The sequence below is a fragment of the Sorghum bicolor genome, chromosome 3, assembly GCF_000003195.3.
Source record: "Sorghum bicolor cultivar BTx623 chromosome 3, Sorghum_bicolor_NCBIv3, whole genome shotgun sequence".
Taxonomy (NCBI): domain Eukaryota; kingdom Viridiplantae; phylum Streptophyta; class Magnoliopsida; order Poales; family Poaceae; genus Sorghum; species Sorghum bicolor.
The window spans coordinates 59,487,406-59,512,060 of NC_012872.2; the positions used below are offsets into that span (position 1 = coordinate 59,487,406).

General features: G+C 47.8%; 2 protein-coding genes and 1 pseudogene across 2 annotated transcripts; 2 read left to right on the forward strand and 1 right to left on the reverse strand.

Moving 5' to 3' along the window:
* Positions 8,196 to 12,880, forward strand: LOC8061865 (aspartyl protease family protein 2). The gene is made up of 2 exons (XM_002456096.2): positions 8,196 to 9,252; positions 11,738 to 12,880. Exons 1-2 carry the CDS (start codon positions 8,603 to 8,605, stop codon positions 12,645 to 12,647), a joined length of 1,560 nt encoding a protein of 519 aa, XP_002456141.1. The 5' UTR covers positions 8,196 to 8,602; the 3' UTR covers positions 12,648 to 12,880.
* LOC8061866 (UPF0678 fatty acid-binding protein-like protein At1g79260) lies at positions 13,924 to 15,967 on the forward strand. The gene is made up of 4 exons (XM_002456097.2): positions 13,924 to 14,174; positions 14,296 to 14,436; positions 14,955 to 15,023; positions 15,487 to 15,967. Exons 1-4 carry the CDS (start codon positions 14,001 to 14,003, stop codon positions 15,604 to 15,606), a joined length of 504 nt encoding a protein of 167 aa, XP_002456142.1. The 5' UTR covers positions 13,924 to 14,000; the 3' UTR covers positions 15,607 to 15,967.
* Positions 16,158 to 17,242, reverse strand: LOC110433739 (annotated as a pseudogene).

Below are 24,655 nucleotides of genomic sequence, written 5' to 3' on the forward strand. Positions count from 1 at the left end.
CAACAACCGAAGGCTGAAGCTACTGTCCTGTGATCCTGTCCATAGGGAGGGAATGTTCGGTGACATACCACGTAAACAACACCAGCATGACAAGGCCGCGCACAACAAGTCAGACGCAAATCCGCGTACAAGACAAACGCCGTACGTACTTGCAGCTCTGCGTATGATTGATCCAGCTTGCGTATGCGTATCTACACTACGGGAAGGGGGAAGCAGCTGTCGACATGGACCATTCGGTGCGCCAAATACATTAGTTCTTTTACGTGATTGACCTTTGAGGCAGGCCTTTTTTATATATATTTTTACCACCCCTTTCAATTGTGAATTCCCTGTTTCGAGGCTAACATCACATGATTGGGTAGTAGGTGTTTCTCTGAATGTGAACCTGCGGTGGTTGGTTAAAGCTGAATGTCTCTTGAAGGGAACTCGATCGAACTCGGATCCATTGCTGGCTGGTGACGAGCCTGTTGCCTGCTACTGCGACAACTTGCTGTAGCAGTACAATGCAGTAGAAAGGTAAAGCAATGTCAGTCAGCTTCAAACCAGACTGCCATGATTCCATTCAACTACCTGACCCTGGTCTCTAGTACTGGAAGGGTTACGCTGTCACCAACCATATACTGCTACTATACGTCTGAGATTCTGGTCACCGCGCGTGGGCGCGGACATATGCATCCTGCTCCTGTTGATGCCACATCTACCGGTAGCAGCTAAACACACTGGATGATTACACAGTCACAGTACACACACCGGTTGGATGATTGCGAAGAACCTTTGGCCTGTGGAAACATAGAGCGCTCGTATTCCTCAGTGCTACTGATGGTACTGTCTGTCTGGATGGAGTGAACGTACACGCGGTAGTGTGTCACCCTCACCCTGTCTCTCTGACGTACGTACCACGGTCAATGGATGATGAGCTGGAAGCCAAGGCAGCATGCATGCAATGGCCAGTGGCCACAAGCTAGCAGCAGCCCTCTCCGATCCCTCTCCCTGGCTCTTGGGTCTGGCTCCGGCTCTGGCCGGCTTCGTTCGTATAGAGGCATTGCATGTGACATATTTGCCTGAGCATGTGGGCTTTGCTTCATTCCTCCCCGCGCTCCTCAGCTCCAATCATTCACCGGTCACCACCACCAGTCGCGGACAAACTTCCAGCCGCCGCCGGCGCTGCCTGCGACGTCGTCGCTTTTATCATGGCTGACGGACGGACCCGGCCGGCGGGCATAATCCTGCGTGGAATTTTAAGTGGGATTCGGACGTACGCCACCGCTGCATCTAGCTCATCTTACACTCCATTCCTTGATCGTGGAATACAGTTGTTAGCCAGAAACGGAAAATTGTGTGCACCTGTCTAGCGAATCGGAGGTCTTGTTTAGTTCCAAAAAAAAATTGGATTTCGGCACTGTAGTATTTTTGTTTTTATTTGACAAATATTATCTAATTATGGACTAATTAGACTCAAAACATTCATCTCGTGGTTTTCAGACAAACTGTACAATTAGTTTTTCTTTTCGTCTTTATCTAATGCTTCATGCATGTGCTCCAAGATTTGATATGATGAAGAATCTTGAAAAATTTTTGGTTTTTGGGTGAACTAAACAGGGCCGCAATATCGGATATAGGAACTTGACGATGTGGACGTTTGAACCAGATATGATGCTACATGTGCACATGTGTCATGTGCTACACCTACACCCCCCAGGCAATGCAGTCAATGTACCCTCGCTACAGCAAATAAACACGAGCATAGCTAGAACCAGGCCCACCAAACAGGGTCCAGTCCAGGGCAGCACCAGGCCGTGCTGGCCCGGCGCGGCGTGCCGAGCGCCAGCACTCTAGTCATGCAGCAGATCGAGCTGCTCGGAGAAAGGAAGCACAAGTCCCGAGGCATGCCCGTGATGTGACGACCTTAGCTAGCACTAGCAGTCTGGTACGGTCGATCGACGGATCGAGTCCGGTGGCCGTCCCCGCCGGCATCCGTAGCAATTGTTCCGCTCGAGAGGCGCGCGTGCGTGCACCACCCCGTCCCGGCAGCCTGGGCCTGTCACTGCCTTTCGCGCATGGCCATGGCCAGCCAATGCCCCCCCGGCCCCGGACCGGACGGCCGCCGGACCCTCCACGACGCGATCGCGAGCGGCGGGCTCGCAATCGATAGCCTCCAGGACCCGCGGGCGGGACGCGGCTGGCTCGCGCGAGCCCCGTGAAGACAGAGACATCCATCGCCTCTCGACGATCCCCTCGGCCGCCGCGGTCGAGCGCGCGTTCAGTCCGTCTCGCGTCCGATGGCATCCATCGTCCCGGGAGCGCGCGCTGCGGGTGGATTGCGGCTGTGCTGGTTGCACTGGGGAACCGGCTGGGGCCATTATTCTCATCCCGTATGTGAGTATGACCAAGACTTCGGGGACGGGCGCACGACCCTTTTTGTCATTAATCAGCACCATTACTATGCTTCTCGGTTCAATTAAAGCTAGCAGTTCGTGTCATGTGCTACTAGACATACAAGACAAGGCCGCCATCTTCTGTTTTCCTTGCCTGTGTGCGACGACGGCTTTGCATGGCTTTTTCTTGTTTGATAGTATTTGTTTTTTGGGACTGCTAGCGCCCGGACGTCGGGCACCAGTACCGTGTCCGGACGCCGAGCCTCCAGCCCGCGCCATACAAAGCGTCAACAACACGTCCGCACGTCGAGCCTCCACCCGCACCACACTGAGAAAAGAAAAAAAAGAAAAGAAAAAGGAAACCCGTCCGTCCGCAACCATCTCGCGCCCTGCTCTACTTGCCCCGCACGGAGGACTGCTCTTGGTCCGCTCCCCAAGCAAGGAGCCCGTCCCCACCACCGCGAGCACCGGATCCACCTCGCCTCTCGTCTCACCGGTCCCTAGCACATCTGTCCGTCGTCAACTCGTCCCGACAGCCTACCCCATAGACTTAACGTTGCAACACAATGCGCGTGATAGTACAACAACATAGATATACTGCTACAACAATAGGTTGAAGTAGCTGAAACACCATAAAACATAGTATTACAACAAACACCGAACACCTACTACAACAACATGTAAACAACTACTACAACATACAGATTGAAGCATTGGATGGAGCAGCTGAAACACCATAAAACCTAGTATTACAACAACAACGAACGACTGCTGCAACAACATGTAATAGCTAATACAATAGCTAGATTGAAGCATTGGGTGGAGAAGCCGAAACACCATGGATATAGTAGTACAACAAACACCGAACAACTGTTGCAACAACTAATATAACAGTGAAGATTGAAGCATTAGATGGAGCAACTAAAACACCATGGTCATAGTACTACAACAATACCGAACAACTGCCGCAACAACATGAAAGAAACTACTAGAACATGCAGATTGAAGCAAGTGAAACAACATCTTGAAACACAGTATTGCAACAAACGATTGAAACCTACTACAACGTCTAGAGAGAACCATTGCAATGATGACGAGACCTGAACCTGAGAGCTCGCCAAAACCCTACCCTACTGCAACATCACTTAAAAACGTACTGCAAAAACCAGAGGACATCATTACAACATGCGCGGGCGCTGAAACCCAAAAGCTCGTCGAAACCTTAACCACCACCACATCCCGTAGATCCAGACCCAAAGGAGAAGTAGGAGGAGGAGGAGGAGCAGAGTTGAAGAACGTGGAGGAGGAGGGAGGAGGCTCAGATCCAGATCCACAGAAGAAGAGGAGGGCTCAGATCTAGATCCATAGGAGGAGGGAGAGGGAAGAGAGTCCTCAGATCCAAATCTTCCCCACCTACCTCGTCGGAGGCGCGCCGTCATCCATGGAGGTCGCAGAGCGAGGAAGAGAGTACGAAGATAGAGAGACGTGCCGCTCGCTGCAAGCCACCGTCGTCGTCTCCACTCCGGTGGCATAGAGACATAGAGGTTGTAGCGGGGTGAGGGAGGGAGGAAGGGAGAAAGAGGGATGGCTCGCCAGCGGCGCAGTAGAGTGCTGGCGTGGACGGTAAGAGAGGCGGAGCAGCGAGAGAAGATGAAAAGTAGTGAATAAAACGAGTGGACAGCAGCGTGAGAGAGAGAAAAAGGCAACGAGTGGAACGGAAGCGGATAAAATAAGTAGACAGTAGCGTCGTCCATCCAGACATCTTATACATATCATTACCGTTTGCTTTTCGTTCCTACCAAAATCTAGCTATACTGCATCCTTACATATAAATTTAACGATATGACAGAATAATCCCCTATCCTTGCAGGACAAAAAAAATAATGTAGCACCCTTTCCACGTACGTCTCCAATAATCGTGCATTTTGAGAGTAATGCTCTACAGTATAATGCATTAATGTTGCCATGGAAGCTCTAAACCTCAACGGTTTCCTTATTATATATGGCAGCTGGCTTCCTCGACGATTGAACAAATTATAGGATGATATCGACTGTAAGTACGTCTAAGTACGAGAGATCGATAGAGGTCAACGGTACGTATATATCCACACACAAATTAATATATCATCAGCCCTCTACTAGCTAAGTGCTGCTGTCATGATAACATAAATGATTAACGTACAAACAACGGAAGGGCCGAGAGACATGCTAGCCATGTCCGCCTGCATGATCTTCGTATAAATACACCTGCCAAGAAACGCGTTCGATCTCGCTGACCGTCTCGCGTTAGTTAGGCCTTGTTCAGTTCTGTAAATTTTTTTTTTTAGATTTTGACACTATAATACTTTTGTTTTTATTTGATAAACATTATCTAATCATAGAGTAATTAGGTTTAAAAGATCCGTGATGAACTGTGCAATTAGTTTTTATTTTCATATATATTTAATGCACCATGTATGTGCCGCAAGATTCGATGTAATGGGGAATCTTGAAAATTTTTAGGAACTAAACAAGACTTTAGTTAATTAGTTATAATAGTTGGCTTAGTTATATCACCGCATCATCAATGTGTTTGTTCCCTGAGGGAATCGAACCAACCAACCAACCAACGGCCGGAGTAAGTACGCTGCAGCTCGATCATGCGCTCTTCTGACATCCTCCCCGAAGCACAGAGAGACGACGACGCTAGCTCACACGGCGAGCGATCATCACTGGGGGGCGGCCGGCCGGGCTCGTACGTACGTGGCTTACGGCTGCCGAGCGGGCGCGATATGATGCCGCGTTCAGCGCCGGGCATTAGGGGCCGGCCGTCACCAACCAAACACATATCCAACAATCTGTCAACCCCGTCGCCCCGGCTCCGGCTGCTGTACAGCGCACAGGCGTGACATTTTATCTCGCGCCGCGCCGGCGCCGCAGTCGCCCGCGTATCTCGAGTCTCGACGGAACCCGGAACACATGGGCCAAAGGGCAAAATTCCAAGCCGGCCAGGGTATAGTTGTTGAGGGCTGCATCACAGAGGAGATCTAGTCAGGAACACTAGTTTAAGTACAGGTTTCTGCTCGTGGTGCACACAGCTCTGTATGCAAATGCAGCCATGCATGAAGGTAAGGGTCTTTTTGTTTGGGATTTACTGTAATTAGCATTGCATATAGGAAATTCCGTGAGATTCTGTGAAATTAGAAAAAATGAACTCAAATCGACAAAGCCAACACTAATCGAGTGAGCCGATCAATATTGGAAAGGATCGTAGCTCTGTCTTTCTCGAATACGCAAAAGGTTTGCGCATCATTGTATTAAGTAGGAAAGGGACTTACACAGAAGCGCCTTAGCGCTGAACACAGAACAGGATCGCAGCTCTGTCTTCATTCTTTAGCGATCTGTATGTACGCGATGGCACCGCCGTTCCTCTTCTACTATCTCAGTACGGACATGACCTAAGGCTGGCAGGTTCATAGAAGAGCACAGCCTAATAAGCCAAGAAGCAGTTGTCTAAGGACGTTATAATATGGCACAGAGGCCTGCACGGCTGCACACCTTGCAATGCATGTGTGTGTACTACGTAGTATGCCAGCGAGCCGCGAGCGCCGAGCGGTTGTGGAATACATACAGCTATTTAATAATATTTTATTAATAATAAAAAATTAGCAAATAATATTTTTAATCATAACTTTTCAGCTAAACCAACATAACAGATGCAGCAACGCGTGCATTTATATATGGCCTCCATCTGTTGCGTGGCGGCATCGCAGAACGCAATAATAAGTTCAAATCAAGACACGGGCAGCGCGACCTCGAAAGCAAAAGGGAGAAGCGACGCGGACACAGCTGACGCCTGCAGTTGAGTGTGGACGTGATCGTGGACTCGTGGTGCTCTATTGTTGGCTCTGTGCTTGGCTTGGGAGCTTGCTTGGATCATGTATTTTGGTCCAACTCGTGCATGATACAATAATGCGATCGACATTTTTATTTTAGGGAATCAGAGTGTCGTCCCAAGCAACGAGCCACAAAATATAATAAGTAACATTTGCCAAGGAGACGACAGCGAAATGAAACCGATGCAACAAGCGCCTTACACGCATAATACTGTGTCCGTGATGGATTATTGTCGACGTACACATCACCGGAAAGCGTTACCTTTCAACGCGTCTGTTTCTTCCATTCATGCCAGGATATGCCGCGTCAGTTATTGACAACTGATTACTCAGTGTGACTGATGGACCTACAGCCAATTATCTTGTGTGCATATTCCCTTACGTGATGAGTCACAGTCTCCCAATGATAGAATGTTGCAAAGAGTACATTATCACAAGGCGGGCGGGCATGTATGGGGTTTCTTCCGATCTGGGAAAAGAAAACGCATGCAGCACAAGGAATGCCCTTTGAATTGCAATGCGTGGCAACCTGCTACGTCTGCGTTAAGCTCCTCGTTTAGTCACACCGTCAGTCCCAAACCACGGTTACATGCATCCAACCAATCCAGAGACAAAGGGTGAAGCAAGGCACTGGTGGCAAGTCATAAGCTACAAAGCAGCTTGATCCGAAACAGAACCGATCATCGGCCCTGCTCAATGTAGGCGAGCAGTACGTAGTGGGTTACCAGAAACGAACCAATCCTCTGCACTTATTACTGCCGGCTCGCCATCGGTGTTGTCCCCTGTCATTACACATTTACACCGGTTGGTCATGACCGCACAAATATATATAGGCCTTGTTTAGTTCTGAAAAAATTTCGAATTTCGCTATTGTAGCACTTTCGTTTTTATTTGACAAATATTGTCCAATCATGAACTAACTAGGATCAAAAGATTCGTCTCACGATTTACAGACAAACTGTGTAATTAGTTTTTGTTTTCGTCTATATTTAATGCTTCATGTATGTGCCGTAAGATTCGATGTGACGGGAAATCTTGAAAACTATTTAGATTTCAGTGAGAACTGAACAAGGCCATAGTCAAACAACGGACAAAAACACTATTGTCAGAGTGCGAACGGTGTGCACCTACAGCTATATGTCGTTGGTGCCGTAACAATCAAGGCCGGACTTTTTAGATCGTGAGATGTCATTTTTATGTTTCCTACTTTGTTTAATGTAAAATAATAAACGGATGGTAATTAAATCAGATAGATCATGAGCCACATGTCAGCCATACATGATCCTCGAAGAATACTTTCTGAATTTCGTGTGCCACCACGGTCTGGAGCTCTGTAGACCCTTCAGTTGCAAGACGGCGAGATACGGCGCTACACACGCGACGCGGATCCAACCGAAATTCGGCGCAACCGCGCAGCGCCGGGAGAGTTTGACCCGCGGCGAGAGCACCTGCCCGCGGCCAGCACCAGCAGGGCGCGCACGACGCAAGCACAAGCCGCCGCACGAAGCGCAGCGTCAGCGTCACCACCCACTCACAGCCCACACAGCCAGCAGGCCACTCCCCCCCCCCCCCCCCCCCCCCCCCCCCCCGTGTCCATGACCATGAGATGAGACCATGACCCATGAGACTGGCATGAGCCACAGCCAGGCCAACAGCGCCAAGCGCGGCAGGTGCGCCCTAGTAGTCTCCTGCTGCAAGGCTGCATGCTGCGCCCTGCCCCTGCGCAGCCACCTAAACTAGCGCCTTGTTTACTTTCAAAATTTTTGACAAAATAAGAATAGTAGCATTTTCGTTTGTATTTGACAAATATCGTCTAATTATAGACAAACTAGGCTCAAAAGATTCGTCTCGTCAATTCCGATAAAACTGTGCAATTAGTTTTTATTTTCATCTATATTTAATACTCCATACATACGTTTAAAGATTCGATGTGACAGGGAATCTGAAAAATTTCGCAAAATTTTTCGGGAACTAAACAAGGCCTAACCTTAAGCCACTCCTATATTATAGTATAACTACTCCCAGTAAATAAACCAGTAAACCGCCACCGCGCTCGCAAGATAAATACGCACTCCGAGGCCGCGCACACACGCAGCCCGAAACGCGAGCACAATCAACACCACCATTACCACCGCAGCACCAGCACCACCGTTCGTTCGCAATGGCAGCTCGTCTAGCCTGAGCTGCAAGGTCTAGACGCGCGCATTGGCGCCGCCCGCGGCGTGGCCTGCCTGCCGCCGGTCGCCGGCACCCCATTATCGCGTTGGGCTGGCGGAATAGGAGTATATAGCTTAGCCAGCTGCCCAGCTCGCTGCGCCATCAGGGAAAGCCAAAAACGCGGCGTCCCCGCGAATGGCGGGCCGCCGTCTGGTGACGCTGCCGCCGCCGATGCTGATGCTGATGCTGGCGGCCGCGTTCCTGGCCGCCGGCGCAGCAGGCAGCAAGCCCTCGGCCAAGTTCGAGCTCATCCACCGGGACGAGGCGCCCTGGGACGAGGTGGCGCGCATGGACCAGGAGCGCACGGCGTTCATCTGCTCGCACGCGCGTCGCCGCGCGACGGAGGCGGGCGATGCCAAGCACAAGGCGAAGGCGAAGGCCAAGGGCGCGCCGGCAGCGGACGAGGCCTTCGCGATGCCGCTCTCGTCGGGCGCCTACACGGGGACCGGCCAGTACTTCGTGCGCTTCCGCGTGGGCACGCCCGCGCGCCCGTTCCTGCTCGTGGCCGACACCGGCAGCGACCTGACCTGGGTCAAGTGCCACCGCCACGACCACGACGCGCCCGCCCCGGGCTACGGGTACGCCGCCCCAGCGTCGAACGACTCCTCCACCTCATCGCTCTCGGCGGCGGCGGCATCCTCCTCCTCCCACGCGCGCGTGTTCCGGCCGGACAGGTCCCGGACGTGGGCGCCCATCCCGTGCTCCTCCGACACCTGCACGGCGTCGCTGCCCTTCTCGCTCGCCGCCTGCCCCACCCCCGGCAGCCCCTGCGCCTACGACTACCGGTGAGTCCCCGCCACCCCCACCACACACGCTCGCATTCCATATTTCCATCCATCCCCTCGTAACATAAGTCGTAAGCAGGAGAGCATTAACCCGTGCTTTACTTACTCCTATATAAACCTCTGCGCGTTAATGGCGGCCGGTCCGGTCCTTCGTCCACCCATCGATCGATCTGGGTCTGCAGGCGCGGGTCGGGTGTGGGGCGTGCGTGGTTAATTCGGTCCTGGCATTGATGAGATGCAAGCAGCTGCAACAGCAGCGGCAGCAGCAGCCTGCAATTAGTGGCTGCCTTGTTGGTTGGTGGGTGATGAGTGTGAGTGAGAGTCGGGAGATCTCGGGAGGCTGTAAAGGCAGAAGCCGTGCCGCCGGCAACGGCGGAGCAGCGCGAGGTGGGCATCGGAGGCGCGTGTTCAATGCGCCACAGCTTCCCGCCCTCTGCACGCACGATAGATTGCCACTGTAGCACTGTGCTCTTGCGATGCGATTGGGGGTCACGCGACGCCGATGCCAGCCGAGCTGAGCCTTCGGCGGCCCTTTCTCTTTCTGATTGCCAACTCCGGCCGATTTCATTTCGAGGCGGTTTGTGTTGGTTGCGCCGGAGCTCCGGCGATCGGCGGATCGTCGCATTCTCGGGGACCAAGCAGACTCATCCGCCCCGCCCCGCCCCGCCCCGCCCCGCCACTTTTCCAGTCACGGAGCGGCCATCATGCGTTCAGCGCGCTGCTCACCCAAAAGCTGGAGCGTCCCGGGCAAAGGCAAACAACAATGACAGTGACGGACGGTTGCCCCCCGACGCCGACCGACCGATCTCCTTACCGATCGGCGTCAGTGGCGTCGGCGCCCCGATAAGCATCATGTTACGTGCACGCGCGGGAGCATGTGCGCTGGATCCTTTAGCTCCAGAAAAGGACGCCCATGGCGAGCAGGCGGGCACGAGGGCATCCATCGATACCCCCATGGCGTCGACGCGGGGGGTGTGAGGTTGCTGGATGCTGAGCAGTGAGCACTGCTGGCGGCGTTCGTATCTAGGCAGGTCCAAGCCGCTTTGGCGCTTGCTGTTGCCCGTGTCCTGCCAACAGCGGCGCCGCGGAAAGAGAGCCGGCACCCGAACATGGCGATGCATGGCCGCGAGCGGCTGCAGCAGCCACGCTCTGGCTCTGGCTCTGCCCCTGCTCCGTCATGTGCGAATGCGACGCCGGGTTCGGGGTGTAGTGTACTCCACCCCCATGGGTGGCCGTGTCAGCTTGTCAGGACATTGAACATATTCCTTGGCAGGGACGGTGGCCGTTGTTTATATTTGCTTTTCACTGACGCCATTGTGCCAAGAGACACGAGAAAGGGATGGATGATGCATCGCGCCCAAGCAAGCAAGCGGAGACTGGTGGCAACGGTACAGAACGCTTCGGGATTCCACGGATTTGCCCGGCTGGACTGGCCCTGGAGTTCGCGTCGAGTGCAGCAACATGTCGGGCTACATGGCCAAAAGGACATCCCGGTCCGGTCTCATCATGTTGCTTTGCCTGGCAACTTGATCATCAAAGGCCCAGCCTCCTGTCTGGAAAAATATTTCCCTCACATTTTGCTAATGTTTGTATTTAGCTAGGAGTATTGCCTTATCTGCATACTACAACTAGGAGGAGTATGTCGACATATCGTAGGATATGCACATGGTGCCTGTTTCGGCAAAACATGGATCTGGGGGAATAATGGCCAATGTGGAGGTCGCCAAGCGTCACAGATACAATCCATTCTCGTGGACCATACATACCATACCATACCATACCAGGGCCACGTTCTCTCTGGTCAAAGCTCCTTGCTGGATTATACGTATAGAATAGCCAATCCTCCAGTTCAAACGCATTCTGCTAGCGACCAAAAATTGCTTGGCATTCGGTGAGCTGCTGCGGCGATGATTGCCATCGCTGTCTCTCTGACGAGACATGCAACGTAATAAGGCTGCTAATCAGGTTGGCACTGCACCGCCATGCTAGGCCATGTTCTTCTTGGATGCTTTTGCACACAGTCTCCCTTGTTCGTGACGTTCAATGATTCTGCTGCTCAAGAGGAGGGCCAGCATCAGCTGGATGTGAGTGTGCGGCTTCTGTTGCCTGCAAAAGTTGAAAGAGCGCAACGCAGAGTAGTACGAGTACTGCATAATAAGATACGTATACCTACATATGTCTGTTTCTGTTGCTACATAGTTGTACGGCCTTTGTTATTTCTTGGTCAAACTTGGTAGTCGCACTCAGGAGATGTTTCGATTAGCGTACAGGCAGCTAAACCAAAGCAATTGTTTAACTGCAATTTGCAAATGAAAATGCTTTGTTTTTAGTCAGAGTAGAAGTAGATGAGGGTTCACCGAGGTATGGTAGCGGCGGGCGGCGGGCGGCGGGCGATGGATCCCTGAATCGCGCCATGTGCCATGCATGCGCGCGGTGACTAACCGCCACGTATTTTTTTTTTCTGGGGCATGCAAATGCAATGCAGGTACAAGGACGGGTCGGCGGCGCGCGGCACGGTGGGCACTGACTCGGCGACCATCGCGCTGTCGGGGCGGGGCGCCAAGAAGAAGCAGCGGCAAGCCAAGCTGCGGGGCGTCGTGCTGGGCTGCACCACGTCCTACACCGGCGACAGCTTCCTCGCCTCCGACGGGGTGCTCAGCCTCGGGTACAGCAACATCTCCTTCGCGTCCCGCGCCGCGGCGCGCTTCGGCGGCCGCTTCTCCTACTGCCTCGTCGACCACCTGGCCCCGCGGAACGCCACCAGCTACCTCACCTTCGGGCCCAACCCGGCCGTGTCGTCCTCGCCACCCTCCAAGACGGCATGCGCCGGGGGCGGCTCGCCGGCGGCGGCACCGCCCGGGCCCGGCGGCGCGCGGCAGACCCCGCTGCTGCTCGATCACCGGATGCGCCCGTTCTACGCGGTCACCGTCAACGGCATCTCCGTCGACGGGGAGCTCCTCAGGATCCCGCGCCTCGTCTGGGACGTCGCGAAGGGCGGCGGCGCCATCCTCGACTCCGGGACGAGCCTGACGGTGCTCGTGAGCCCGGCGTACCGCGCCGTGGTCGCGGCGCTGAACAAGAAGCTGGCCGGGCTGCCCAGGGTGACCATGGACCCGTTCGACTACTGCTACAACTGGACGTCGCCGTCCACGGGCGAGGACCTCACCGTGGCCATGCCGGAGCTGGCCGTGCACTTCGCGGGGTCGGCGCGGCTGCAGCCGCCGGCGAAGAGCTACGTCATTGACGCGGCGCCCGGCGTCAAGTGCATCGGCCTGCAGGAGGGCGAGTGGCCCGGGGTGTCCGTCATCGGCAACATCCTGCAGCAGGAGCACCTCTGGGAGTTCGATCTCAAGAACCGACGGCTAAGATTCAAGCGGTCCCGGTGCACGCAATGATTGGACCGCGGTCTTCCAATCGTTCCTCCCTCCACTTCTTCATTTTTTACCCCTTGGTGGTGGTGATCTTGCTGATTCTTTTTTTCTTCTTTACCCATGTTCAGATACTAATGCAATGAGAAAATGTACCTTCTTGCAATGCAAAGTGATAAGTTGTAATCAGTTTTCCTTTAGTTTTCCCACTCTCTGGTTCCTCTAATTCTAGTGAATATATTCATCCCGAGTTCACTGCTTCCGGTTCCACATCTGTGCATAACTGTTATAGAAGGATTTTGCTATATGACACTAAGGTGTTAGCTTGAACTTTTTATTTTTTTTAATTAAAAAAACTACCTACATCCGAATTTCTTTTCGCTCAAATTTCTCCTCAATCTCCCGCATGTTTAATCCGTCCGTGGGTTAGGATAAAAAGATTTAGGCTGCGCGTTTGACAGAAATAGTGGGACTAAGGACATAGGGACTTGGAATTTTAGAGCATCTCTACTTAGATATTCTATTCAATCTCCTATATATAATAGCAATTTGAAGAAACTCTATATAAGCATCTCCAGGATTTTTGTACAGTTTATTACTTGCTAAACTAATAGATCTAGTAGATTAACAGAAGAAATAGCTATCTTAAATTTTACCCTTTTAATAGCTTCCTAAACGATCTTGCATTGGAAATCTCAAACTATTTTGCTTTTTAACAGTTTCTTTGCCTATCGGTTTAAACTACTTGCACTGCTGCAAGCACGAGGAGGACTCTAGCCGAGTTTATAGCCATTCAAAATTTTCAAAATCAATACACGATTGGACCTTTAGCAATATTTCTTAGTCACTTCAGTTCAAAATCTCAGATTCATTAACTAAAAGTTCAGTACACGATGGTCTCACTGTTTTCCTGCTGACCCTTTTTCCTGGTTCTCGTATGCTGGCGTGTGGCGTGGGCCGGTGGGCGAGGCGTGTGTCGCGTACTTCCAAAGCCCAACGAATTCAAGGCCTTGTTTAGTTCCGAAAAAATTTCGGATTTCGCACTGTAGCAATTTCGTTTGTTTGCGGTAAATATTATCCAATCATAGACTAAGTAGGATCAAAAGATTCGTCTCGCGATTTACAGTCAAACTGTATGATTAGTTTTTATTTTCGTCTATATTTAATGCTTCATGTATGTGCCGCAATATTCGATGTGACAGGAAATCTTGAAAACTTTTTGGATTTCGGGGTGAACTAAACAAGCCGGCCTTGGTAGGAGACAAAGCCGAATGGATCAAAACACAAAAGGCCTTGAGCCCTCCGTTGTGCTCCGCGAGGAAAACGAGGTGCTGACCAACGGAAAGTCCAGTGCCCAACCGGAGCCAAAGGGAAGGAGGAATGGAAGCCGCCGGCGCAGCCTCGCCGCCCACGGAGCCGCCGCCGACTCACCCGGCGGTGGCGCCGCTGGCCTTCCTGCTGGGGAAGTGGCGCGGGGAAGGCGAGGGCAGCTTCCCCACCATCTCCTCCTTCCGGTACGGCGAGGAGCTCCTCTTCTCGCATCATCCCTCCAAGGTGTGGCGCCCTCCCTAGCTACCTGCGCTGTTTCCATCGCGAGAAAATCTTCCCTTCGGCTGCCCAATTCTTAGAGCTTTTTTTCTTTGGCTTATTACGGATCGGTGGTGGGTGGCTGCAGCCGGTGATCTCGTACACGCAGAAGACGTGGAAGGCGGCGTCTGGCGAGCCGATGCACGCCGAGAGCGGGTACTGGCGGCCCCGCCCTGATGGCTCCGTCGACGTGGTCATCGCGCAGAGCACTGGCCTCGCCGAGGTCCAGGTGAGCTCCTTGGGCCAGTTGGCCTCTTCTCTTCAAGCATAGCTGGGGTGTGCATTTTTGGGGACACTTGCACATGTGCCATCGCCTGTTGCATTCCTCCTTCGGAGAAGTTGTATTCTGTTCATGTACTAGGAGTAGGAGATTTGCATTATTGACGATCGATGGAAACAAGTATGAAGAGAATTGTACTAGCAAATTAGGGAACTGATGTTTTGTGGATGGGAAATAATGTTCTACTGCTACCAGGTAATAGAATAGGTGAGTGAATGGAAGTATGGAGCCGCACATCGTCAGACAGTCTAGGAACAACTAATACTCTTTGTGCCTCTTGAATCTGTTGATGAATAGAAAGTATATAAGTTCACTTTATAGTAGTTCTCATTTGAATTTAAATGTGTTGCATACTTGCTAGCTGAAAGCTAGTATGTTACTTTTCTAGAAACTGTTGATAAATGGAAAGTATATAAGTAACGTGTATTGATTTATGGAGCCACTTTTTTGCTTCTATGAAATTGCAGAAGGGTTCATATGACGCTGAAAAGAAAACAGTGACACTCCAAAGTGAACTAGTTGGAAATGCATCAAAGGTACTGCTCACTGGGTAACTTTTATGTGTTGCCCTCATTTTCTTTTACAGTATCAAGTCATCCATTCCCTAGAGAAGATAGACCATGATACCAAATATTGGAAGCTTCTATGCTCATAGCCAGTATTAAGAAACTTTCTTAAAAAAACAGTATCATGAATTTATATAAAGAAGTCGATATTGTTATTGTCATACACCCTTTGTGTTCAAGAATCATGCTACTATAGGTTGGCTCTTGGGCATTGGCCCATCCTTAAGTTTCTGTCAGAATTCCTAATCTGAATTGGCCCTTTGAGCTTTGCATTTTGATTGCATCGTCTTCACATATTATCATGTGCTAGATTAGATGCCAGGAGTTTAGATGCAGATAGGATCTATCTGTTTCTGATGACCTTGAAACCCACGGGATAAAAGGAGCCAAGCAGCTGTCCTTTTCTGCTAATATATACTGCTGGATTTGGCAGGTGAAGCAGATCACGAGAACTTTTCAAGTGGCAGATGGGGAGCTCTCGTACGTCGTTCAGATGGCAACAATCACAACTAGCCTACAGCCACATCTCAGGGCCCTTCTTAAGAGGATTTGAAGACGATCGACAATCTCTTATAGCGCCGTCGCTGCGGCTAACCAACTGAGGGACACCTGTACTACACAGCATAAGCTTCTGGTCATTACTAGTTAGTGAATGAACTTACAAGTTCAAAGCTCATTTTCAAAAATAAAAGTTCTGTTGGAGATTTGCCATTATAATTTTGCAAAGTTGTAGATTTGCCATTGGTATCTCACTGACATATGGGACGCACATGAGTCAATGACATGTGGGACAGGATGGCAAATCTCCAATTTAGTAAAATTATAATGGCAATCTATGAGATTTTTCAGGGTTTTTGACGTATTTATTCCTCCTTAACATGCACAGTGAGAAGTGAGAACACATCGCTACATTTCTCAACAACGTCAATATGAGCTCGTGTTTGTTTTTCGCAGCATCACAGGACGTTCAGGATGTCCGATAAATCGAATTAATGAGCATTTCCACAATTTCAAAGCAGAGGGTAGAGGAGTTGAAGCGGGTCATGTTTCAGAGTCCTGAGGTTAAAAGTTCAAACAGACACTGCATTCTGAAGCTGCCTCTTACAAAGAGGATCAGCCCTAAAGCCAGGAACCAATTCCTCAAAAAAAAAAGCCAGGAACCAAAAAACAGAACCACCACACCGAGAACTTGGGTACTGTCGATTTTGTGGATATGCTGCACAAGAAATGAAGCAAGTAGAACGACAAACAAGAGTCCAGTATAAAAACCAGATATTTGATGTTATGAAGTAAGGACTATGGTCAAGCAGGTCAAATTTGCAACGAGAGCCAAGGTTTTTAGCATCAATTTTTTTTGGAGATCCTAAAGCAGACCCGACAATTATTTAAGGATGTCCTTAGTCCAAAAGGACAATACATTGATTTCCAAGTCTTAAGACGCTACAAAAACAGAGAAGAAATCCAATCACGCTTCAGTCTGTTCCCTTAAGCGCCGGATTGTGCTCCTGACAGTGACTGCACTAGCAGTGCTGCGACACAAGATATAATTAGGATATTCACCACAATGTACTGTAGTTTAAGGAGACGAAAGAATTCGGAAAGAGGACATACTTCATGGTGAGCACCACCACCAGCCTTGACCTTCCCCCAGTCCTTGCATCCCCAAATTCCAACTGCTTTCCACTTCACAGCAAACTGGTGAGAAAGCACAGCAAAGTCAGTAATAGGACAAAACAAATACTATTCTACATGTGCTTTAGAAACAAATTGCTCAACACGCATAAGTATGTCATAAACCATTCAAATATGATACCAAACAAGCAGATTAACAAGAAATACATTCTGCAGTCTACAGTTATGGCAGTTCAGGCGAGCAAAAGTCATTAAGCTAGACTGCAGCACATTGTTCAAAATTTCAACAGCAGACAGAATAATGCATAACTAAGACAATTAACATAAGACCTATCTTTCCACAAAACTCACAGAAGTGCTTGGAGTGCTGAGACACCTCCATCTTCTTGATTTGCTTACGCAAGCTAGCACCATACCTAGTTCCTGTAACATTGGAATTTGCAAGGGTTAGCTTGAGAAAGTTAGCATGAATAAGAAAACAGACAACAATTTAATCCCGTCCCAACGATTCCAGCCTTCTTGGTACGCTTCGTCTGCATAGACACAACAAAATCAAGAAATTGCAGTCATACAAAATGTGTTCAGTATAGTAGAACTGGTTGATGTGTGGCACTTAAGTACAGATGCATCTTCAAGACCAACATTAAGTAAAAGTGACATGCCATAAGAACCAAGTATAATTTCTAACATTAGATATGTAGTTAACCAGAATATCATTTAACCATGCAAGTGACAAATGTCATAAAATCATAAAAAGTGATACAAGCCACTAGATATATCAAGCCAAAAACTTATGAAATAAACATATACATTGAAAACTGTTTATCAACTTAGGTCTTCAAAGGCTAGCTAGGACAAGTACAGGAATGGAATATTTTGGACTAGGATTGACTCCACAACTATACCATGTTCTTTTTCTAGATGTATGGGCTATACAAAATTACTAACTTATGTCACCCCTCAGTGCCAAAACTAGTTTCATAATAATTTTCTTTTAAGTGCAAGAGTTTGACTGGACGGGTTGATTGGTTGCCAGTGTCATGAGAAAAAAAACATAGGAGTACATTATGCGTACTATGAAAGTAAGGTCCCAAAAAAAGGGATTTTATTTCATTCTTGCAAGGTCAGGCTAGAGGACAGATTTTGCACCAGCTTAATTAGGCTCTACTTCTATTCTTGACGACCAAACAACTTGATACACTGCTACTTCATATTCTAAGAGTGCATTTCGCAGCACAATTCCAAACACTCCAGATTCTCAGTAAGATCACCGTTAAACCCCATAAAAAATGTTTTTAGAAATAATCACTTGAAACCAGTGGCGGAACAGGGGGCAGCGGGGGCGTGCCTCCCCCCGCCCCCCAAAAAAACACACAGTTAATTTTTAAATACCTATAAATATTTCAATTGTACAGCCATATAAACTATTGTTTTGCCTATTTTTATGATAATAATATTGTGTATCTCTACTATAATTGAAATCTTCTCCAGGCAAATCCCACCTGCAAGATCAACGACCCACGGCAGATGTCCTACAGATTAGACGGTCCAGATTAAAAGTATGTTCACGACCTTACATCTACTCTCCGCCCTACTATCCGCCCTCGGCCTCGCGTCAACTCCGTCATCTCCGTATCCGTGAAAAACTCCGCCCTCGGTCCGCGTCGAGCTGGTGCCGATCCCGGACGCGGATAACCGCCTCGGACTGGTGCCGCATCTTGCCAAGCCGGACCGAACCCTAGGTCCCGATCCGGCGTCTCGCCCGTGCTGCTTGGATTTGATCGGACGGGGGTGTTGGATCGGATCGGCGGCAGGATGACGATCCCGAGCGCGGAGGGGTTCCTCCAGGCGTCGAGCTGCCTCCCTTGCACGGCGGCGGAGGAGCGGGAGGTCGTTGACGCGCTCACCAGGGAGGCCGAGAAGAATGTCAAGCACGGGAATCTCCGCTATCTCGTCTCGCAGAGGTCGGTGCCTCCCGATTTCCCCATTACTTTTTTCTCGAAAATTGCCTGCAGTCTTCCGCGCTGAATCGACTCTCCGTTCCGGGAGCTGCAGTACCTGGTGTGTGTATCATGCAGACAGAAGCAATTTAGGGTTTCAGTTAGAAGCGTGGAATCCTAAATGTACAAATTTGTCGGAGACACGGGTTCCTGGTTGGTTGAATCTAGGGCTATTTGGGGATGCTGGTGTTGGGTGGCAAAAAATGATCTAATCTCACCATACTATTTGGTTATTTTTTAGAATCTCGGAAATCAGAGGCGTTTGGCTGATGATTGATGATTATCTGAGGCAAAATGCTTTTGCACATTGGTTATATGTTTTGATGTTTACTTTGCTAATTGCTCAATCAGAAATATGGAGATATCTAGGTATCAGAATTTGCATGCACTCTAGGAACTAAACTATACGTTGGTAAGAGTTGTTAATTGTACGGACTATTCTTATAGATATGCAATAAAATACTTTATTCTCAGTTCAGGCTGTAAGCGAATGAAGAATTGTACAGATTGAAAATTCGATAAATGGTGGCAACAAAGTTAAAGATGAGGTCCAGGGCTATCTGCAAGTATCTCTACCTTCCGTTTCACTCACTCTAATTTTTCAAAAATTTTACTATGCAGCTTACAATTGCTTACAAGTTCAAACATGTATATGCAATAAAGAATTTGTTCTCAGTTTGGGTTATAAGAGACTGAAAAATTATAGAGACAAAATTGATTAAATGGATAGCTCTCTGCATATACGCACATGATTGATGTAGGTTCCTAGCTATTTTACATCCACTCCATGTTGTGCTTAAAGACTCCTGTAATTCATTTTCTAGCATCATGATTAAAATTTTTAGGCTTTTCACCGCCGTTTTGTGTTTACATTTGCTTTACCAGCTCCTTCTGTTTAGCTCTATTTGAATTGTCAGTTCACTTTAACACTGCTGACACTCTTCAGGTTGAAACCCAGTATTGGTTTCCAGTACATGCTAAGTGCAGAAGGATCCTCTCCTACTGAGATACAAGGTGTTTGGTGCAGTTCTGATGCTACCATCTTATTTTCTTGCAGAAGTACATGGCTGATATACTGTTCAGTGTTAACTTTGACAATGTCCACTGAAGGAGAGAGAGTATGTTCCTGCCACAATAGTTCTCTTCCTACTGTCATTTACAATAATTTTTGTTTGACAAAAAATGAAATCTTCAGTTATTTCTGTGAATCTGGAACTGAGACATCTTGTTTCTAGAGAGCCTCAAATATTGTTTGTTGGGCTCTGAAGGTGAAATTGGTTCATGGGAACATGAATGAGTGAGGTATGACTGAACTGAAATGATATGTTTCCTGGCTCCTTCAATTAGCGAAGTCTAAATTTTTCTAAGGAAAAAAATGCACTGGTAATATTTAAGTAGACTAGGAATAAAATTTCAGTATTTAAGTCTAAGGAACACAAATGCGTTGGTAATATTCAAGTAGACTATGAAGTAGGAACTGTAAAAGAACAATACGCAAAGGTAATTCATCTAAACCAAATGGCATGGCGGATTTTTTGCCTGTGTAAGTGCAGATTTTGTGGTATTCTAATTGAATTGCACAACCCACCATTTAAGTTTATTAACCGTTCATGGTCTGATGGAATTGAAGGTTGGTTATGACAGCATTTGGAGCATTGAAGAGCGTAATGACAATCTATGGTGTCATGTCATAACTCAAATGTGATGGGAGAATTCTGTGTTTCAGTTCTTTTTTAGAAGATAACTTCAGTAAAATATGCCATGTAAAAATCAACCTAACAAATTACACTTGAGTTGGAAAAAATAGTTACTAGCAAATAATCATCATATCATGGATTAAACCAAAATAACCAAGGACTACCCTAATTATGGAAATTTATTTATGCAGGCATCTTTCCAAAGAGACTTCAGTTTGATTTGATCCTGTTCTTGATAATTTTGACTGTTCTTGATAATGTTGATGGGTGGAAATCGGTTGATTTGATGACAACAGCTGATGGTGACTCCCCAGATAAACTCCAAGGCAGGAGCCACCAAAGCCCTGTATATCTGACAAGTTAAAGGTTGTCTGTAGTTTCAGTTAATACTGTCAAAATGGGTGTTGTGCTGCATTTTCAAATAAAGTCAAATTAGTGTTCAAATGGAAACTCCCTGCCATTTTTTTAACTCTTGTATATGTCATTTTATTCTTTAATATCAAAACATATAGTCTTTTGCTTGTGTTATGCATAGACAATCACCGTAGCGTTAGCACGGGCATTATACTAGTTGAATACTAAGGCCGTGTTTAGTTCGTGGACGAAAAGATTTCGTGACACTGTAGCACTTTCGTTTGTTTGTGGTAATTATTGTCCAATCATGGCCTAACTAGGCTCAAAAGATTCGTCTCGTAAATTTCGACCAAACTGTGCAATTAGTTTTTATTTTCGTCTATATTTAATACTTCATGCATACGCCTAAAGATTCGATGTGACGGGGAATCTTGAAAAATGTGGCAGAACCTCCTGAATTAAGTGGCCCACATGCACACATCATTGTCCCAAAGACTTCTGATCGACGTGCATGAGTTCCAAATGACTCAAGAAGTCTGTCGGGTGTCCTCGGGAAACCCGAATCATCCACGTAACATTCTTTTCAGGAATTCCCTCATCAAGCATCACAGTATTACAACATTTCATAGATAAGAGAAATCAGAGTAAAAGCGGAAAGGTTACATAACGTAGATTGAAACTTAAGTTCATAGTTTACAAACCATAAGTATTTGATACATAAAAAGCTTCGGAACTTTATATTACATAAACCATAGATCACACAACAAATTTTACTTGCCCAAAGTCACTCATCAGATTCATCATCATCATAACTCTCCTCCACAAGAGTAAAGTAACCATGACCATCAAAAGGATTATCAAAGGGTTCACCTGCAACAGGGGTTAATAAACCCTGAGTACAAAAGTACTCAACAAGACTTAACCGACTAATAAAGAGGTGGAGACTCAGGTATGCAGGCTATAGGGGTTCAAGGTAAAGCTTTATCAAGATCAAGTATTTCTTTTGCATAAAAGCTTACTAAGAGTAAAGCCTACTTTCAAGTTTTAACTCAAGATTATCACTTATAACTAGCCAAGATCATTATCCAACTTTCATAAACAAATCACCTTTTTTCTTATACCAAAGATTCACTTACTACTACGATGATGGTACGAGGATTGAGGCTCCATATCCGAGGAAACACGGCGATTCGAATCGATTAAACCCAGCTGGGGATTCAGTACCACACGACATATGTAGAACTTAATCTTGCATATGTCAACCTGTTTCTATAGATCCTCCCATACAAGAACGGGTCCAGCGTCACCCGAGAGTACAGTACACCACCATCCTACAGCCAATCTAGATGTTTCCCGGTCATCTCAGATCCGTAAGGTGGGTACACGCTACTCTCGCCATCTCTCCACTCCCAGTACGCGGTTAGCCGTTCTCAAGTATCAGAATAGCTATAGGTAAGGCTTACCGGCGCATGTGGGCTGTACTCAAATTTCTCAATCACAACAGGCCAATCAACGGTACGGTCCTTAATCGACACAGTTGGAGACACTACTTTAAGACTCCATTCTTAAAGCAAGTCCACCGACCGGTCTCAAATTGAAACATTATTGACCAAAAAATATGCCACAACAACCCTTCAAACTTTCTCATTTGAAAACTTATCTAATGAGCAGGGCTAAGCATACTAAGCATTTTTATAAAGCAAGTATCAAGGTTAATATTGAAATCATCAAGGTAGATAATGCAGCAAATAGGATTCATTCAACTCCTATTCACCTAATGCATCATATTAACTCAAGTGATATAAATAACTTTATGAAAATACAAGGATAGGGTTTAATGTCCGGGGCTTGCCTTGACCGGAAGGGAAGTTCGGCAACTCAACAACACTCGAAGGATCCACAAACTCGGAAGAAACCCACTGGGGATCAGATTCTTCCGAAGCGTATTCTATACGTAAAAGTGCATATGCATGATTATGATATTCTCATGGCATGGTAAAGACAGGTTACATGTTCTTGGATGACAACAATAAACATGACTATCTCGAGTACAATTTACCTTCACGGTATAGAAACAACTAACTTAGCTACCCAAAAACATAGATTATTTCTAAACAAGTTTTATTATTTTCATTAAGCAATATTGGGTATCTATCAAACAATAAAGATCATATATATATAAAAAAATCATAACCAGGGAGCATGTTATGCTAAGTGACCACTGGTTGTCAAACAATCTAAAATATCACCCAAATCCTAAAGGGATTAATTATTTCTATTTCTTTTATAAGCATTTAAATAGCTTTATTAAGAAACAGAGCATACTTTATCAAAAATAACTGAAATAATTTCTGAAGCTAGATAATATTAACACAAGTTCACATATTAAATTTCATGATTTTTGGATATATCTATAAATTGTTAAAATTCATGGAAGGTTTATTCATTAATAAACAGGGGCAATTTTCATATACATGCAAACTATCAGAAAATGGAATCTAATATTTTTATTGGGTTCTAAATATTTCAGGGAGCCTATACAAAAATTTTCATTATTTTTGGATCACCAAACAATTTATGGCAGAAATTCAAACATCAACCATTTTTAAACAAAAAAGGAAAAAGAAAAGCAATTCGAAACTGGGCGAGGCCCAGCCAAAAAGGCCCACAGGCCGGCCCGAACTTGTGCTGCGCACGCCCGCGCCCTCTCCCTCACGCGGGACGCTGACAGGCAGACCCCACCTGTCAGCTCCGTCCCGTTCACGCGCGGCGGCTCGGCCGTGACTCCGGCGGCCGATAGCAAGGTCCTCGGCCTCCGCGCGCGTGCGCGTCAGCTCCGTCTCACTTCCGCGGATCGATTCCTACCACTTGCTCGCGCTCTACCGCTCTCTGTCTATCCCAATCGCGTCACCGGCGGACGACCGCCATGACCGACCATCGTCCGGCCATCAGGACCCGATAGAGCGCAAGCTGACGGCCTAGTGAGCTTCCACAGGGGTTGGGGAGGGTGGTGCTCACGCTGCAAGGCTCGGGGAAGCAGCTGAAGTTGCTGGCGACGGAGGCAGTGTTGCCGACGGACGCTCTGAGCTCCACGACTTCGTTCCGGCGATCCTGCCCGCGTCCAAGACGAAAGAGTGAACGCATGAGCTGAAGGAGCGGAAGAGAAACCGGAAACAACCACGAGGAACACGTGCCACTTACTAGAATCACGTGGCCATGGAGGGAGCTTCTCGGCGGCGGTTCTGGCCGGAGATGGAGAAGATGGTGACGTCCCGGCGATTGAGAGGTTTATGGAGTGGACTTGGTGGTGCTCTGGGTTCGCAAGGAGGTGGCGAACATCGTGGACAGCTCAATTTGATGCGAGGAGGATCGAGCACGGCCAATTTGGATGGGGACGAGGTGCTGCTCCTTGGTGCTCCGGTGGCAGAAAAGAGGTCGGTGCTCGCAGGAGAGAAGGGCACGTCGCGCTCCTGGTTGCCAGCAGGTGCTCCACATCGTCACGGACGTGAACACGCGCGTGGATGAGGTAAAACGGTGGCCATGCGCTGGCATTCACCGATCAACTCTCGGCTTTCCACCGCCATGAACAGGAGCCAAAGCTTATCCCCCCCTTTTTCCCAAAGTACTCTCTGTCTTTTTGTGAAATGCAACCAAACTTTGAATAGAAGTCAAAATTTCATCAAAATAAAAGTTGTACAAAATTTTGTGAGCTACAAAACATCTTTTGGTGGCCAGAGCCAAATCTGAGTGGAAGTTAGCTAAATTGGCCAAACAGTTTTGAAATTCAAACTCAAATCAAAGAAATTCCAAATTTTTGAATCAGGGCAAAACAGAATTTCCAAAATTACTTTTGATTTTGTATAACAACTTGAAAAACTCCCAACATGAAAGTTGTTCAACTTTTCAAGCCCTACAACTT